We start from the raw sequence: 16,610 nt of genomic DNA on the forward strand, positions 1-16,610 counted from the left end.
ATAGACTGCAATGCTAATGCTATAAAGCATATTGTTGATTTCTCTGAGTACTAATTTAAATACGCTGAGCTTTAAATAAATCACTGCAAATGGATATAAGTCAATGCAAACATATAAGCAGTCACACATTTGAGACAAAAACTTGTTTGATTTAGAAAAAAAATGCTTTAGGGAAAATGTCTGTGTTACCAAAAGTGAAATGAACTTGGAGACGCAAAAGACATCACGAGGAAAATGTTACGCAAAACTCACAAATGCATTCAGACACTTTATTCTTTGACTAGTTGCTTGTTCTGCATGAAGCTGGGATCAGAACTTCCTGTCAGGGTTTGAGTGGATCGGTTTGGTGTTGCATTTAGATGAGCTGCTGAGGAGCCTCCAGGCCGTTCAGTCTGCAGCTGCAGGTCAGACAGAGACGCTGCTCTGTCCCCCTGAATTGGGTCAGTCAGGCCTCAGTGCCAGTCATTACACACACACACACACACACACACACACACACACACACACACACACACACACACAGACTCAGTCAATCAGCTGAATTGACCAGGATATGATTGACCGACTGACCCTGCAGGAACAGAACTACTCTGCTGAAACCAGGATGGGGAGTTTGATGATTGCATGACAGGAAAAAAAAGCCTATTCAAACTTCTTTGTTTTAAAGTGCCAGACATTTGTTAATGGAAGTATTTGTACAATATGAAAATCTGTTTAACTTTTTGGACTGACCCTGACTTATTAGCTTGAACAATAATGATGCTGTTGGTTGGAAATGTATCAGAATATGCTTTTATAATAATACACAACTAGTATGTTTTCTTTAAACTAACAATGATATCTCTACTTCTGCATTTGTATCAATATCGTATTTAATTAATTTGGTCCATATGCATGGGATATTCATGAACCTTCATTTGAATGCTGATTTTTTGGGCAACCAATGCCTTTAATACAGTGACAGTGCAGTTCAGAATCGGGGAGACAGAGGGGAAGACGCGCGGCAAAGGGAACCAGGCCGGATCCAAACCCGGGTCCACTGCATGGGGACCAAACCCCAGCACACGGCCGCCTGCTCCACCCACCGAGCCACACGACGGCTGGAATTCAAACATGTTTTTTCTTCTTTGGTTGATTTCTTTAAAACACATTGAAGCTGCTTTATTAAAAAGTGATACACAAGGTTATTAATTAGATTGATTTAAATCAAATATGTTGTTTGCCTGTGCAGGTAAAAGTAATGGCTCAGAAACATCAACATTTATTCCATAATTAATTATGAAGCTACTCGATTGTAATCAGACAAGAATCGAAGTGATGAACATCTCTTGATTAAATTACATGAACTTATTCCTTTAATTTAGCATGCTAGGCTGCCCAGAGAACTATAATAACGTGGTCCCCGGCTTGACAGTTAGCTTGTGCTAGCAATTAGCTTGTTTGTTACTGTAGTTTGGTAACCAGCCCAGCTTTGCCTAATCTGCACAGATTTGATGATGAAGAGTTGAGTTCAGCTTTTACATTTTTTTGTGATAACAATTTTGGTTCAATTTTCCCTTCCTGCTCGATGGGGATGCTTTAATTGAAGATAATGTTGATTTGAAAGCATCCAAACGGACAAAGACAAGGCAAGGCAAGGCATGCACACTTCAAAGTTAAAAAGCTGCATATAATGTCATCATAAACAAAGAGAACTGTGTAAAAGGTTTTTGTCTTTTGCATTTACTTATTAGTTTAGTTGTTTCACTAAAATAAACATGATTTAAACCTATCATGGCTTTAAAATAATATGCTATAGTTGAAGACACTCTTATCTGCTTGTGCCCTATTTCGTGATTCAGAGTGAAACGGCAGCTTCATGTGTCAGTGAAGACTTGTCCAGGCAGCATCTTGGCACAGGCAGGAATACCATCATCTTAAATCCGATCCCATTACTCGGCAGTTTTGGTTGAAATGATCATCTTCCCTTTGTTCCGCTCTGCATCTCACCTCGTTTTAAATCTCTGGTTTCTAAGCCCGGGGCTGGGACCCGACATGTAGTCACCACAGACAAAAAGGACCATTGTTGGGTTACAACCATCTTTAAATATCATTCCTGTTAAACTCATATGAAACTCCAGGCTCTTAAGAATCTAAACATAATACATAATAACAGTACATGATACATATAATAATACAAAAGAAGATTTGGTTGCCTGAAGAAGTCCTGATGCCAAAACACATCAGAGTTTGTATACCCAAGTCTACCATAACAATGCTCACAATAAAGGCATTTTAAATGTTTAAATAGAGTGCCTTGGACTTTTATACATATCCTTATCTGAAAATCATCTCAACATCCTTTGGGCTCCTACCCAAACATGGTTGGTTAACAATTGGTTGTCATATTCTGTCTACTGGCTATGTTTAAGTTGCAGCAATGCAATACAGCTCCGTAAAAAATTAAGAGACCACTCCAAGCCATTCCAGTGTCTGTTGAATTCCAACACAGAGACATGTTGTCAGTAGATAATAAATACAATTAAAGACAAATATATAACTTAACTCAAACACATATCTATAAATAGTAAAACAAGAGAAACTGATGATTCGGAAGGGGTCTCTCAATTTTTTCCACAGCTGTATATCTGGTGTTCAGTTTAGCCCTCCTTCAATCTTGCGACTGACCGCACCTACTCTAGCTGTGATGTTGCTGCAGGCAGGACTGCACCTGTGAGACTGGAAATGGCCAATAGTGTAATAACAGCTAATGTGTGTCACTGCAGAACAGCTATAGAAAGGAGCTGAACACAGTCTGAGCACAAACTGACCTGGTTTGTGTGAAACCAAAAGGCAAGGTTCATTTTGAGTCAGTAAATTAGGATAAATCTGAACAAACATACTTATTTTTAGCCAAACCCTGAAGTTTTACTAAACCTAACAATTTTTTTTTGTTGCATTTTGTTTTGCTTCATCTCACACTGTTACCCTTGTGTTTGAAACCTCCTGGAGACAATATTTTTTCAGTCACAAAGGGTCATATGAAGTTGAGAAACCGGGCTTCCAGCTGCCAGTGCAAAACCAGGGCGAAATTGTGTAAATCCTGCAACTCTGGGGAATGAATTTGACTCTTGAGAGCTACAGGGGACTGATGAAAGTGCTCATGTGTTCAGCAATGTACAGTATCAGTCTTCAGGCTTTTGTTGATGTCCTGCATTGATGATGTGCAAATAATGCCACGGTGGAGCTTTGTTTGACAAATGTTGGACTGATACAAAAAAAAATATGCTCTTCCCACTTCCACCATCGTTTTGTTGAAACAGTCTCTTGGCACTAGCAATTCTGAATATTATAATCCTTTTAAAGTACACTGGAGCTCTGCGGGTGATCGTCTGCAGTTTATTTCACATTGCTCAGTTGGCTGATGTGAAGTCAGCCTGGACTGATCCAGAAGTACAACACCTTATTCCTCAAAGGAGCACGCCAGAGAGGAGGAAGTGAGAAGATAGGATGTAACACCTCCTTAAGTGAGAAGAGAGGAGGAAGATGGAGAGAAGGTCGGAAGTGTAATGGAAGGAAAAGAGAGAAGAGGAGAGCGGAGGATGATGTGTGAAAAGAGTGAAGTGAGGATGGTGGAGATATATGGCGTGAAGGAGTAGAGATGGAGTTGGAATTGGAGACTTCAGTGGTGAGAAAAGTCAGTATATCAGCCTCCAAATGTTCCTGTGAAACCCTAAAGGAACACGCTAACATGTCTTCTGGATTCTACAAACGATGGCCACCATGGTGCAGAACACGTAGAGCATAGACTTTATATATTGGAAGATGAAGCACAGTGATGTCACCCATTGGTTTGTGGACCACGGATTTCAAGCCATCTTTTTTTGAATCAAATTGACCAAGGGTGGAGCTAACAACAATGGAGTGCTGAACAACACATTTTTATGCCAGACAAAATGTTACAGTTTACTTTGATGAACAGAAGTCTCAATGCAAAAGAGCAGGGAATTAGAACATAACTGATTTCAGTATAAAATGGTGTTTCCGACAGTTCTGCTCGGATTGATTCACCTGACCTTTGAATCTGCAGGTCTACAACTTTACTAGACACATACCAAAACAGTCCAAAAACTATTTTTATGTGGCCTTGATCGATAATGACCTAATTTTATGGTGAAATAAAGCGGAAACCAGTTTCCAACAAGGACATAATATATTACTAGAGTGAAGACCTTTCTTGGAGAGTCAAAGTGAAAACATATTTCCGGATCCAGTGGCTTCTTACTTGGTCCATGCTACACCTTTCCATCAATGAAAATCACTTTAGTAGTTTACCATAATCAAGATGACATAGAGAGAAACAAACCGAAAAGAAACCAGGACCTCCTTGGAGACAGTAATCAAACTGATTTAGATGTTAGACTTGAGTATTTATGCCTGAAATGTTTCCAGAAAGTGTTCGCAGAGACTTTCTGCACGTTTATATTCCTCACTGTCAGTCAGAAAGATTCAAACATTCTCAGCAGCTAATCCATCATCATCAACAACGAACAGAGCATCCTGACCACATTTACACTGTCATTGTATCCCTCTCTACTGATGGTCTTCTTGTGTAGGGAGGAAGGGTTGCCCTCAGTGGCTGCACATGTTTAAGGTTATTTGGAGGCTGAAGAGGAGAGAAAAGGAGAGAATGTGAGAGGAGGATGTGTAGGAGAGAGAGAGGACATGTTGAGAGAGGGAAGAGCAGAGGAGAGGAAGAGGTGTCAGTGGTGCAATGCAGTGCTCACCACCCCACCCAGACACACACACTCACATGGAGACTATACTTATGGGGACCTTTCATTCACGTTATACACGTCCTAGGTCAAAAAACCCTAAATATTAATTCAGTTAACATTTATTTATATGATATACTGTAAAAAAAATAGTGAAAAGAAATGATCTTATAGGGTTGTGACTAAAGATTATTGCCCTTGTCTATTAATTTGCTGATTTATTTTCTAGATTTATCTACTAATCGTTTGGTCAAAGTGTCAGAAATTGTTCAGGGGTATGTTTATAAATGTCTTATTTTGTCAGTTCAAAATCATTTACTTTAATATAATCTAAAAAAGAGTGATTGAAAACAGCATTATCTGACAATTTTGCATGAAAAAAGATGTACAAATTCAACTATTATCCAACAAGTTGATGATTATTATTCCCTGGATCGATAAACTGACTTATCATTGCTGCTCTATTGTCAGATATTGTTAAAGAAAATGACAAAATCAGAAATATGAGAGAAATATATACAAAATAAGGATGCATATACAGTAGGTTGGATTGTATGAACCTTGCATGCCGTTATGAAGGTCTTCAGATGTATGCTAGCACAAACATTAGCGTGTTTTCCAATGGAGTGTGTTAGAGGTGTTGTTGGTCTCTAGGCTGACAGGCTGAGGTCTGGTGAACTTTCCCCCAGGAGGGAGTGCTCTGTCTGGGGGAGAGATAGGAGGACCATCTGGCCCCTCTGGGTGCCTGTTGAGCTGCAGCTGCACTGACAAGGAGCTCTCAAACTGCCTCCACCCTGCTGGAGTGTCCTTTAGCAAGGGACACATTTAGAAGTCCCTGTCAGCTTCAGGGCTGCTGTTCTGGAAACCACATCTAACCTCCTAATTCTTAACCTCGACTTAAAGTAGTTCTCTCTCTCTCTTCCTGCAACTAATGTCTACAATAATGTTGATCAAGCTCGTATACGTGTCTCTCCACTCTAGAGTCTTTAGAGTAATATTTAAAGGGGCCCTATTTTGTCCTTTTTAGGTTCATATTTGTATGTAGTGTCTCCATGCTTTAATGTTCAAAAAGCTCTTTATTTTTCTCATACTGCCTGTGCTGCAGCACCTCTTTTCACCCTCTGTCTGAAACCAGAGCCCAGTCTGCTCTGATTGGATAGCTGGCCGGCTCTGTTGTGATTGGTCAACCACTCAGATATGTCTCATCCCCTTAGCCTATTGCTTACAATGTGTGGGAGCTCCAGCCAATAAATGCGCTTGTGTTACATAGTGATGTCACTATGGGGTTGTGTTATAGAAACTGCCTCTGGAGGGAACACAGGAATGTTAGCCTTTGCAGACCATTTACATGCACAAAAACCTGTATAATACAAACCAGGAAAGGGAGCAAAATACAATAGGGCCTAAACTAAAAATAGCTACTGTTTTTTACCTTGTTTTGTGTACTGTCCAACAGATTTACAGATCATTTAAACTCATAATTAGATGAAACATTTATTACATCGTTCTTAGGGAGGCAGGACAACAGACACAGTTAACCTTTTACTGCTGTAGCTGTTACATTCATGTGACTCTTCTGATTGAGTTGTGACTTTGAGGGAAAAGAGACCCTTTTTTGCTTTTTAACAAAAGGAGAACTTGTGAGTAAAGTACAAGAGAGGCTTTCAGTTGTGATTGCGTTATAGTCAAAAGTCCTATTGAGGCTACATATGTACTTGTTCTGGCTGTTTCCTGTATGTCTTCTATTTGTGTTCATCTCAAATTGCTTCATGGATTTCAGTCTTTTTTAATTGTGCGATGTAATCAATCTCAGCTTCATTTTTTAAAGCGTTTTAACCCATTCAAAAAGAGCTTCCAGTAAGCAGCAGGCACAGTTTGACACATTTGTCTGACAGATTGTCTCCCTCTTGTTTTCAGGAGGAACCCGGGACATTGGCTCCGCCCTCACCAGGATGTGCATGAGGCACCGCAGCATCGAGACCAAACTGCGCCAGTTCTCCATGTGAGTTCATCTGAGGGCTGGATGCTGTTACAATGGTCTGACCTAGACTCTAAAAGAAAAGAGATACAAAGATAGACACATCTTCTATTTAAGACATTTTCATAATTAACATTTGAGTCCTGGGGGCTGACATCCTGGCAGAGAAATGTGTATGTGTGTGTTGAACAGGTGTAGCATCTCCTCCCCCCTCTCCATGGCAATCTGCTCCTCTTCCTCCTCCTGCTTCAGCTTTTCCATTCACACTTCCTGTGCAATTTCTAAATCTATCTCAACATTATACAGTAGTTAAAATGTATTACACTGATATTCATTTCATTTTGTCTCCTTTATGGGCCTCAATTGTTTGATGGATTCAATTATTTTGCTTCATGTTTTGTAAGTTAAATATTGTATTTGCACCTGTGATGGAAATTATTTTTGAGCAGGACTACACCAAAACACTGCTGTAAGCTGACAACACTGTAGGGTTATTGAAAGGCTTGGCAAATAAAAACAGAACATGAACAATTCAACCAATAAAAGTATTCAGTCACATATTTAACAGATTGTTAGACAGGTCAAACATGTTTGCCTCTTATAAAATCATGTCTGGATTCCAAAAACAAAGAGCTGTAGACTATCTCCCTGGTGTAGCTTATGACCTTCTTCAGTGATTCCTACCATTAAAAGGACATTTCAACATCAACACAAGCCTAATGTGGCAATATATTGACATGTGTATTTAGTAAAAGATAGGAGTTAGTTCCAAATGACTTAGCAGCCCCTTTACCCCTCTCTTTACTCTTGGGCCCTGTTGGCTGCCTCCTGAGAAGGTTGTGTTTCTCTCCGTTCAGCTTTAAACTTATTTTCTGATCCTCGTTGTCTCACTGTAACGTCTCTGAACGTTCAGCCTGTCTTCCTCTTAGCCCAAACTCCTTCCTCCTCCTCCTTCTTTGCCTCTTCCTCTCTCTCCATCAGACCGTAACCCCTCCCGGTATGAACAAAGAGTTAGTCAGACTGAAATGAAAGGATGAGACCGCCAGATGAGTTGGTACAGGGACAGAGTGAAACTGGACAGTGGTTATATGATGCATTTCCACATACAAACCACATCCGTCCATTCCCCGACAAAGCAAAGTGAATGCGATTCTGTCACCCTGGGAAACTGTGATTGGCAAGTTCGGCACATTAATCAATAATAAATATTAAAATAATCTGCAGGTGCTGCAGTATTTATAAGCAATGTTTCATCATACATATGGCATGTTTTGTCTGATCCCAGTTTTAAGGTCTCTTAATCTTTTTGTAGCCCGGAGAGTTCTTGATTTTAAGTGAGGCTTGGTTCATGAATTTGTTCTTAAATCTAGAGTTTAGCTTTCTTAGGAGACTAGGGCATAGGCTTGTATTCAGAAGTGGAACTGTTGTTTGTTAAGGTTAATCAATAACCTTACTTTAATCTTTTTTCAGATTCCTTTAATACATACTCAGTACTTTCTGATGAAGTTGTAGTTTCTTATTTACTCAAAAGGGCACTGTGCTATTCTGATTTACCCGATTAGTTTACTATTGGCGTCTTCTAAGTATCATCTATCATTGAAATGTAAACCTAAATTAAACTGTAGAATTGAAAACAATAACCTTGATGAATGATTTACGTCACACAAATCAGCGCTCTGGAGTGTTCAAGATTCTGCTCTAATCTGTGAACAACACACAAATAATGAAACTGTGGATTCTGAAGAAGTGTTCTTCAGAACATTGTTCAGAGGAACTTAGAGTAACTTAGAAAATCCTCCTAAATCCCAAAAAGTGGGACCCTCCCTTGCAGGAACAAGCATTCATTCCCAAAAGCCGTCTCTTACCAGTGCAATGCAAACCAGTGTTTCTAACATAAATTCAAGCTTGGTGTGAAACCTTGACCCTTGGTTCAATGTTTATTCAATGTGTGTGTGTGTGTGTGTGTGTGTGTGTGTGTGTGTGTGTGTGTGTGTGTGTGTGTGTGTGTGTGTGTGTGTGTGTGTGTGTGTGTGTGTGTGTGTGTGTGTGTGTGTGTGTGTGTGTGTGTGTGTGTGTGTGTGTGTGTGTGTGTGTGTGTGTGTGTGTGTGTCTACAGGGTGTTTCTGGACTGTCTGATCAGCCCTCTCCAGGAGCAGATGGAGGAGTGGAAGAGAGTTTCCAACACTCTGGACAAAGACCACGCCAAAGGTAGAAAAACACTGACAGAGAGAGACACCATGCACATATTTATGTGTGTCAAATGTCTGAGTGGTGTTTATATATTTATGTGAATATCTGATACATATTTCTTGTTATGTGTGTGTTTCTCCACAGAGTACAAGAAGGCCCGTCAGGAAATCAAGAAGAGATCTTCTGACACTCTGAAGCTTCAGAAGAAAGCTAAGAAAGGTTTGCAATCTCTTTAATGTTTGGTCACTTATGAGCAGTTATTACCATTATATATCAAATCTCATTTGGTCTGAAAACCCTTTCAAATATGTAATTACAGGAAGGATTGGAATGATTTCATTATGAGTCTGTCATAGTTAAATGTTGGTGGTGTTCATGTGGTGGTTTTATCGTGGAATAATCCAATCATTTGTGGTGTTGAAATGATTATGAAGAGAAGAATGTAATTAAGTAGAATTTGGAAGTTACTTGATGTTATTAAAAATAGACCATATAATGTAATACAGTTATTGAACAATCAGAATCGATTATTAAAGAAAGCTGCGTTAAAATAAATATTCCAGATTAGGACATTTTGCATAGTACTTTTTGTAACATTTAGTACTAAAGCATATTTTTATTCTGATACATACGTTTTCTTAAATAACTGATAAGTTAGATGGAAAAGAGTAACTCTACACTGTCGTATGAGTACTTTTACTTAAGATAACATTATATCTAGTACTTTTCAAACTCTAGAGACATGTATTTGATCATTTGAAAGTTCATGTTTTTTTTCCCTGTTCCAACAATCTGCCTCCTTCCCTTCCTGTGGTGTCCCATAATGCACTGCTCCATCCAGCTGATGTATTTGGTAAGTTGCTTTTGTCTTTTATACATAATTATTGTAAAGAAACAGGGGTACGTTGTTATCAGCTGTCATTACTGATTTTACTTGGGATACTGTTCAGTGTTTATGGTATCTCTTCTTCTGGCGGTGGTGGCAAAGTGGTTAGGGACTTGGCCTGGGAACTGGAAGGTCACCAGTTCAAGTCCCTGAAAGACCAAATGCTACCGTGGTGTCCCTGAGCAAGGCACCGTTTCCTTCACTGCTCCCTGTACATATGGCATCCCACTGCTCCTAACAGTGGGATGGGTCAAATACAGAATTCTCAAATTTCCCCCTGGGATTAATAAAAGTACTTCTTTCTTTCTTTCTTGTATTTGTCCTTTTTAAAAATCCCCCTGGCTTTGAGTCTAGTTTGGTGTTAATATAGCACTAGTACAAAACTGTGATGGTCTTGGCTTTAATGTGGCAGTTGGAGGTAAGCAGATATTGAATCATGGTGAATACAAGACGGAAAGTTATGGTTTTATTAAATGTTATCAGAGAGCCAGAGAAAACATTGCGCCTCTCTTTGAAAATCATATCCAGCCTGCTTTGGTCGGCTGAGAAATGTTCCCAAGTTGTTTAGATGTTTGTGTGTCACACATAACCAAAGCCTGAACACAACAAAGCGCTGAGTCATGCCGAGTCTTCAAAGAGAAGGATTTCCCCAGCTTGTTTTTTAAAACATGAGATATTGTGACACAATCCCAACAGCAAACCACAGCAGAGAGGCTGACATACTATACAACAATTAGGAATGCATGAAACAGCCTGATTATTAATATCTTTGTCTCAGATAGTGTGGTATTCTTTCACACATGTTGGACTATACATAACAAGGCCTGGCATACTTACTGTAGAAGCTTAAGATGTGTTTGAGGTCATTTAGAAACAATGCTTCTATAACATCAATACACATGTGACTACAGTGAGATAATACAGGGAACAATGGAAGCCTCAGGCTGTTCCTAATCACATGCCATACACACGTACTGACGTACAGTGGGGAGAACAAGTATTTGATACACTGCCGATTTTGCAGGTTTTCGCACTTACAAAGCATGTAGAGGTCTGTATTTTTTATCATAGGTACACTTCAACCGTGAGAGATAGAATCTAAAACAAAACAAAAAACAACCAGGAAGAATTCCGGCTCTCACAGACCTGTTAGTGTTTCTTTAAGAAGCCCTCCTGTTCTCCACTCATTACCTGTATTAACTGCACCTGTTTGAACTTGTTACCTGTATAAAAGAGACCTGTCCACACACTCAATCAAACAGACTCCAACCTCTCCACAATGGCCAAGACCAGAGAGCTGTGTAAGGACATCAGGGATAAAATTGTAGACCTGCACAAGGCTGGGATGGGCTACAGGACAATAGGCAAGCAGCTTGGTGAGAAGGCAACAAGTGTTGGCGCAATTATTAGAAAATGGAAGAAGTTCAAGATAACGCAAGGCCCCCATGCTCAAGCCAGTGCATGTCCTGGCCGTGTTTGGAGGAAGAACAAGGATGAGTACAACCCCAAGAACACCATCCCAACCGTGAAGCATGGAGGTGGAAACATCATTCTTTGGGGATGCTTTTCTGCAAAGGGGACAGGACGACTGTACCGTATTGAGGGGAGGATGGATGGGGCCCTGTATTGCGAGATCCCTGCTGCAGTGTGTGCATACCTGGTCAAGAACTACAGGAAACGTCTGATCTCTGTAATTGCAAACAAAGGTTTCTGTACCAGATATTAAGTTCTGCTTTTCAGATGTATCAAATACTTATGACTTGCAATAAAATGCAAATTAATTATTTAAAAATCATACAATGTGATTTTCTGGATTTTTGTTTTAGATTCTGTCTCTCACAGTTGAAGAGTATACCTATGATAGAAATTACAGACCTCTACATGCTTTGTAAGTGGGAAAACCTGCAAAATCGGCAGTGTATCAAATACTTGTTCTCCCCACTGTATGTAATTGTGGGTTCCAATGCACAGCATGTAAATTCAAATACTATGATGTGAGAAATGTCCGGACGTACAGTAAACTAGATCAGCATGAAAATGAGTTAAACGGACATCATCAACCACCCCAAAACACACTGCAGACTGTCCAGTGGCTCAGGTAGTCTAAACAATTAACAGTTTAAATGACAGACGAAAGAAGGGACGTTAGGTGCATATCAGAGGACAAACACAGGAGCTCACACATAGTGGAAAACTTACTAAACACTTTAATATTTCATAAAGGGAATTTGCCTAAATAATACTGAAACATATTGCATTGAGTTAAAGAGGAATTATTGATTTAAATTTGTGATAAACAATTCTCTTGCACTGGTAGCTAAGATTGCTAGCATTGTGATGGATATGTGGGAAGACGTATGGGTCGTGTTTACTTCAGTGTGAACAGTCCGCTGTTTAGGGCATACTTAATTGTTGATTTAGGAAGCATTATGCAGTTCATACTGTATACAGTGTCTGTACACACACACACACACACACACACACACATCCCCAACAAGGTGAATTGTACCTTTATCCAGGTCAATCATCAGGTCAACATTTGTAATCCTTTACAGTGATTTGGGTTTACTGCTAATTAGCTTAACATGCTAACACCCTTGTTTGCCATCTTGTCTTTTCTGGAGACAGAAGTAACAGTTTTAGGACTGGAGAGTGGAGCTGGGGAAGAGCATGTGCGGCTTAGTCGCCCCCTGCTTGCTATTAAAGAGAATGCCGTTTTAAGGCACTTCGCTTTTCAGTCCCAGATGTGGCCCCTTGGTTGGATCACATACTGTAGGGTAGTTTACATGTTCCCACACAGAAAAATGTGTGAAATTAGCCTGCAATTTGTCACGTTTATGCATCACATTAAGAGGGGCTGACAGCTTGATGGGGGATCAGGCCCTATCTGACAGCGTTATTGCTTTGCTCTACACTGAGCTGCACAGACACACAAATAAACACCCAATGAAACCTCTGCTTTTAGAACAAGTAGTTCCAGTCTGATTCATCGAACTAAAACGAGTCGTATTATGAGTGGAAACAAGAGCCTGTTGTTCCAGCCGACAAAGGCCTCGATAGCTTCCAGCTTTGAACTGAGCCTTTAAGACAAAACAAACAGGACCCAGGATTGACCCCAGAGGAACCTCAGATGTGGTCAGGTCTGCTTTGGTCGTCGAGCCCTTCCAGGCTGTTTACTGCATGATAGGAAACTCCCTCTGCAGTGGAATGAATGTTACGAAGGAAAAAGAGATTCAAAGAGGGAAATGTTGGAATGATATCAATGTAATGAGAGAGGGATGAAGACAAAATGAAGGGAAACCTCTGCTGAGGGCGGAATGAATGCGATGGAGAGTGGTGGAGGGAGGAGTTCCCTTTGCCGTCTGTGTGAATGAAGTCAAAGATGAAGGGAGTTAAAAGAAAGGAAATTAAGAGACAGTCTCCTCTTATTAATTATTAAGTAACCCAGTGATCTTATTTATTAAAAACACGTAAAAAAGAAACTGCTTTTCTGTAACTGCAGTACAAAATAGAGAAGCCTGCTACAATTTTCCAGTTTACCTTTTTTGGCCATGTACTTACAGTAAGTAAACATACAAGGGAGTCTGATCATCTCTTTACATGCACATGTGTCCTTCACAAAGACCTTGAACTGGTAAAATATATCTGTTGCATTAAAGTTGAATGATCAGCGTGGAGCGAGGGGCACAATACTCCGAGTAACAAATGAAGCTGACAGTTAGAGTAAACACACAGTATGGATTAAACCAGATTATAACCCAGATTAAGTTGCCATGTGACATTTAGTTGAAATGTGTGATGATGCCTGATAAGAACAATTAACAATCTGACAGATGGACAGTCTGGTGGATGTCTGGTTGGTCAGTTTGATTAGATGTCATCCTTTAGTACTTTTGTGAAAGAGAACATGCTATACTCATTTTCAGGTTATATGTCTATGTAGTGTCTCTACTGGGACATGTCTCCATGCTTTAATGTTCAAAAAGCTCTTTATGTTTCTCATACTGCCTGTGCTGCAGCACCTCTTTCACCCTCTGTCTGAAACCAGAGCCCAGTCTGCTCTGAGTGGTTAGTCTGTTGTCTGTTGTGATTGGTCAATCGCTTAGAGGAGTCGTGCACCTTAGCCTATCACATACAATGTGTTGGAGCGCTAGTCATCAGAAGCCTGGCGTTACAAAGTGATGTCAGGGGGGGGAGTGTGTGAAATAGAAACTCCCTCTGGAGGGAACACAGGGATTCTAGCCTTAGCAGACCATTTACATGCACAAAAAACCTGAATGACACACTACAGGAAAGAGGAAACCCCAAAAAGCAGAATAATGTTTAATCTTTCATTTGTGTTGAAGTAGTAGTACATGTTACATTTCGAAGGATGTGAGTTGGATCTTCTGCCCTCGGGATTGGTTGCTTAAATTCCGCGAGAAACCAGTAATGACATTCCCGTCTGTTGGAGGATCCTTCAACAGACGGGAATGTGTCAGCCATCTCCTCCCTCTCTGTATCACTGGAGCCTCTGCCCTCTGAACACCTCTCAGGCCGACCACAGAACCCGGCCTTGGATCTCACTGGAGGAATAAGGAACTTTAATAACATGTTTATATCTGTCCTGGAGAACAGACGATGGGATTACCAAATGATCGTCTTAGAGAGGAAAAAGTCTTCCCCCTTAACAACAATAAAGAAGTCAACAGTTGTTAAATGATTAGTTGATTTATTTATAGCATCTCAAATGAGATGCGGTTGGAGAAACTGCAGTCAGAGGCGCTTTTGGCTCTGGAGTTGCGTTAATTGTTCACTCTTTTATGACCATTTTTTGTGGGATTTGTGGGGAAAACGTGGGAAAGATGTCCATGCAGTTCCAGTGGAAAAAGGTTATCATTTCATCAAGGATAAAGAAATAAATAAGATACTGTGGTGTGTGTTAGCTGGATGTCAGCGGCTGTGTGTGTTACCCTGAATGATGCCTGGTGCTGGAAACTCTTTCATTCCATAATGTATGTTTAGGGTTAGTGGGAGGCTCTAACTATTGTTTGGAAGAGGTTGAGGGTTTGCAGACTCAGAACCGGCTGCTCCTTTTGAATCTAAAGTCCTGTGTAATGGAAGGAAAGTGGAGATATGATTTCTGTATTATCATATATAGGGTATGATCACCCAATCAGAAATAAGTCAGACTTCCCTTTCTTTGAGACTTAAAACCTTTCCCTGGACTTTTCCTTGACTGTTGCTATGTAATTAGTTGACATGGTGCATAATTGAATAATGTTTGGAGAAAACATAAACTTCATTTTGACTTTGGCTCTGTGAAGTTATGGTGGCTATTTTTCCTTTCCTCTTGAGAGTTTTCTTTTAGTTCATTTAGAGAATTCTCCTCTCATTAATTGTTGATGATTGTATCAGACACTTCAAATCTGTCCTCACACTTTCATGTGGAATATCTGCTTCTTCTTTATCTAGTGTACTTATGTTACTTAATTATAACTCTGTGTGTGTGTGTGTGTGTGTGTGTGTGTGTGTGTGTGTGTGTGTGTGTGTGTGTGTGTGTGTGTGTGTGTGTGTGTGTGTGTGTGTGTGTGTGTGTGTGTGTGTGTGTGTGTGTGTGTGTGTGTGTGTGTGTGTGTGTGTGTGCAGGCCGCGGGGACCTCCAGCCTCAGCTGGACAGTGCCATGCAGGACGTCAGTGATAAGTACCTGCTGCTGGAGGAGACGGAGAAGCAGGCGGTGAGGAAGGCGCTGGTGGAGGAGAGGAGCCGCTTCTGCTGCTTCGCCTCCATGCTGAAGCCCGTCGTGGTCAGTCACACACTCACACCCCAGATTACAAGAATACACAGAAGCTTTGTGAAACAGACTCTGACTGTAGGAAGTAACTGATCAACCAAAGTGTACTTTTAGTAAAAAGCCTGTACCCTACAGACCCAGCCTGTGTTTGGTACAGAGTGCAGGGAGGAGGTTTTGTTGTCAATTTCTGAGCCTGTTGATGTGTGTGTGCTCAGGAAGAGGAGATGTCCATGCTGGGGGAGATCACTCACCTCCAGACTCTCACAGACGACCTGAAGACTCTGACCATGGACCCACACAAGCTGCCCGCCTCCAGCGAACAGGTACAGACCCTCACATGAGAACCCAAATATCTGCTGACCCAGGATCGATTCAAGAGTCCTTTATTGTTTCATCTAAATTATTCAAGTATCAGAGAGTCAAATCTTGGGTTAGGACTCCTCAACATTGGAGTAATAAAAGCAATGAAATGAAAAAAAAGACACTGAAATAGCACTGGGCAATATTTTACAGTAATATACATAATGTGGGTATTGTTGTTCAGTGATGGGGAGCTAACTACAACCCAGGGAGTACAACTAAAGCAACTGCAGATGGAATTCAAAAGATCCAAACAGTGCAACATAATAAAATAAAGTTAACATATACAAGAAAATAAATAAATAAATAGTGCATGTGACACCATGATCCAAGTAAAACGCATGAACAGATACGGAACTAAACTTCCAACTGTTTACAGACCATAAATAAACCAAAAGACACTAATATATCCACAAATAAATATTGACCCTGCACCTTTTTAGACAGTTTGACCTACTGGAACACAGTTTTCTAATATACGACTTGTACAATCTTAACATCTTAAAAAGTCTTCTCATGCAGGCAGCTGACACTACACCAAGATGGAGTGTGTGTGTGTGGGGGGGGGGGGGGGGCAATGCATAAAAAACATGTTTGTTGGCAGGTTCAATTAAAAATGATCAAATCAAAAGTAATAATGTTCTTTTGTGGTCTTAAGTGGCAATGGC

General features: G+C 40.4%; 1 protein-coding gene across 1 annotated transcript in view; it reads left to right on the plus strand.

Annotated features, from left to right (window-relative positions):
* Window positions 1–16,610, plus strand: part of LOC134875462 (protein MTSS 1-like) — a 63,013-nt gene that overhangs the window by 36,569 nt on the left and 9,834 nt on the right. The window contains exons 4-9 of the mRNA XM_063900048.1: window positions 6,672–6,756; window positions 8,849–8,940; window positions 9,067–9,141; window positions 9,764–9,775; window positions 15,437–15,594; window positions 15,798–15,905. Coding sequence (XP_063756118.1) covers window positions 6,672–6,756; window positions 8,849–8,940; window positions 9,067–9,141; window positions 9,764–9,775; window positions 15,437–15,594; window positions 15,798–15,905 — 530 coding nt within the window. The remainder of the gene's footprint in view (window positions 1–6,671; window positions 6,757–8,848; window positions 8,941–9,066; window positions 9,142–9,763; window positions 9,776–15,436; window positions 15,595–15,797; window positions 15,906–16,610) is intronic.

The sequence above is a fragment of the Eleginops maclovinus genome, chromosome 13 (assembly GCF_036324505.1).
Source record: "Eleginops maclovinus isolate JMC-PN-2008 ecotype Puerto Natales chromosome 13, JC_Emac_rtc_rv5, whole genome shotgun sequence".
In the NCBI taxonomy this organism is placed as follows: Eukaryota; Metazoa; Chordata; class Actinopteri; order Perciformes; family Eleginopidae; genus Eleginops; species Eleginops maclovinus.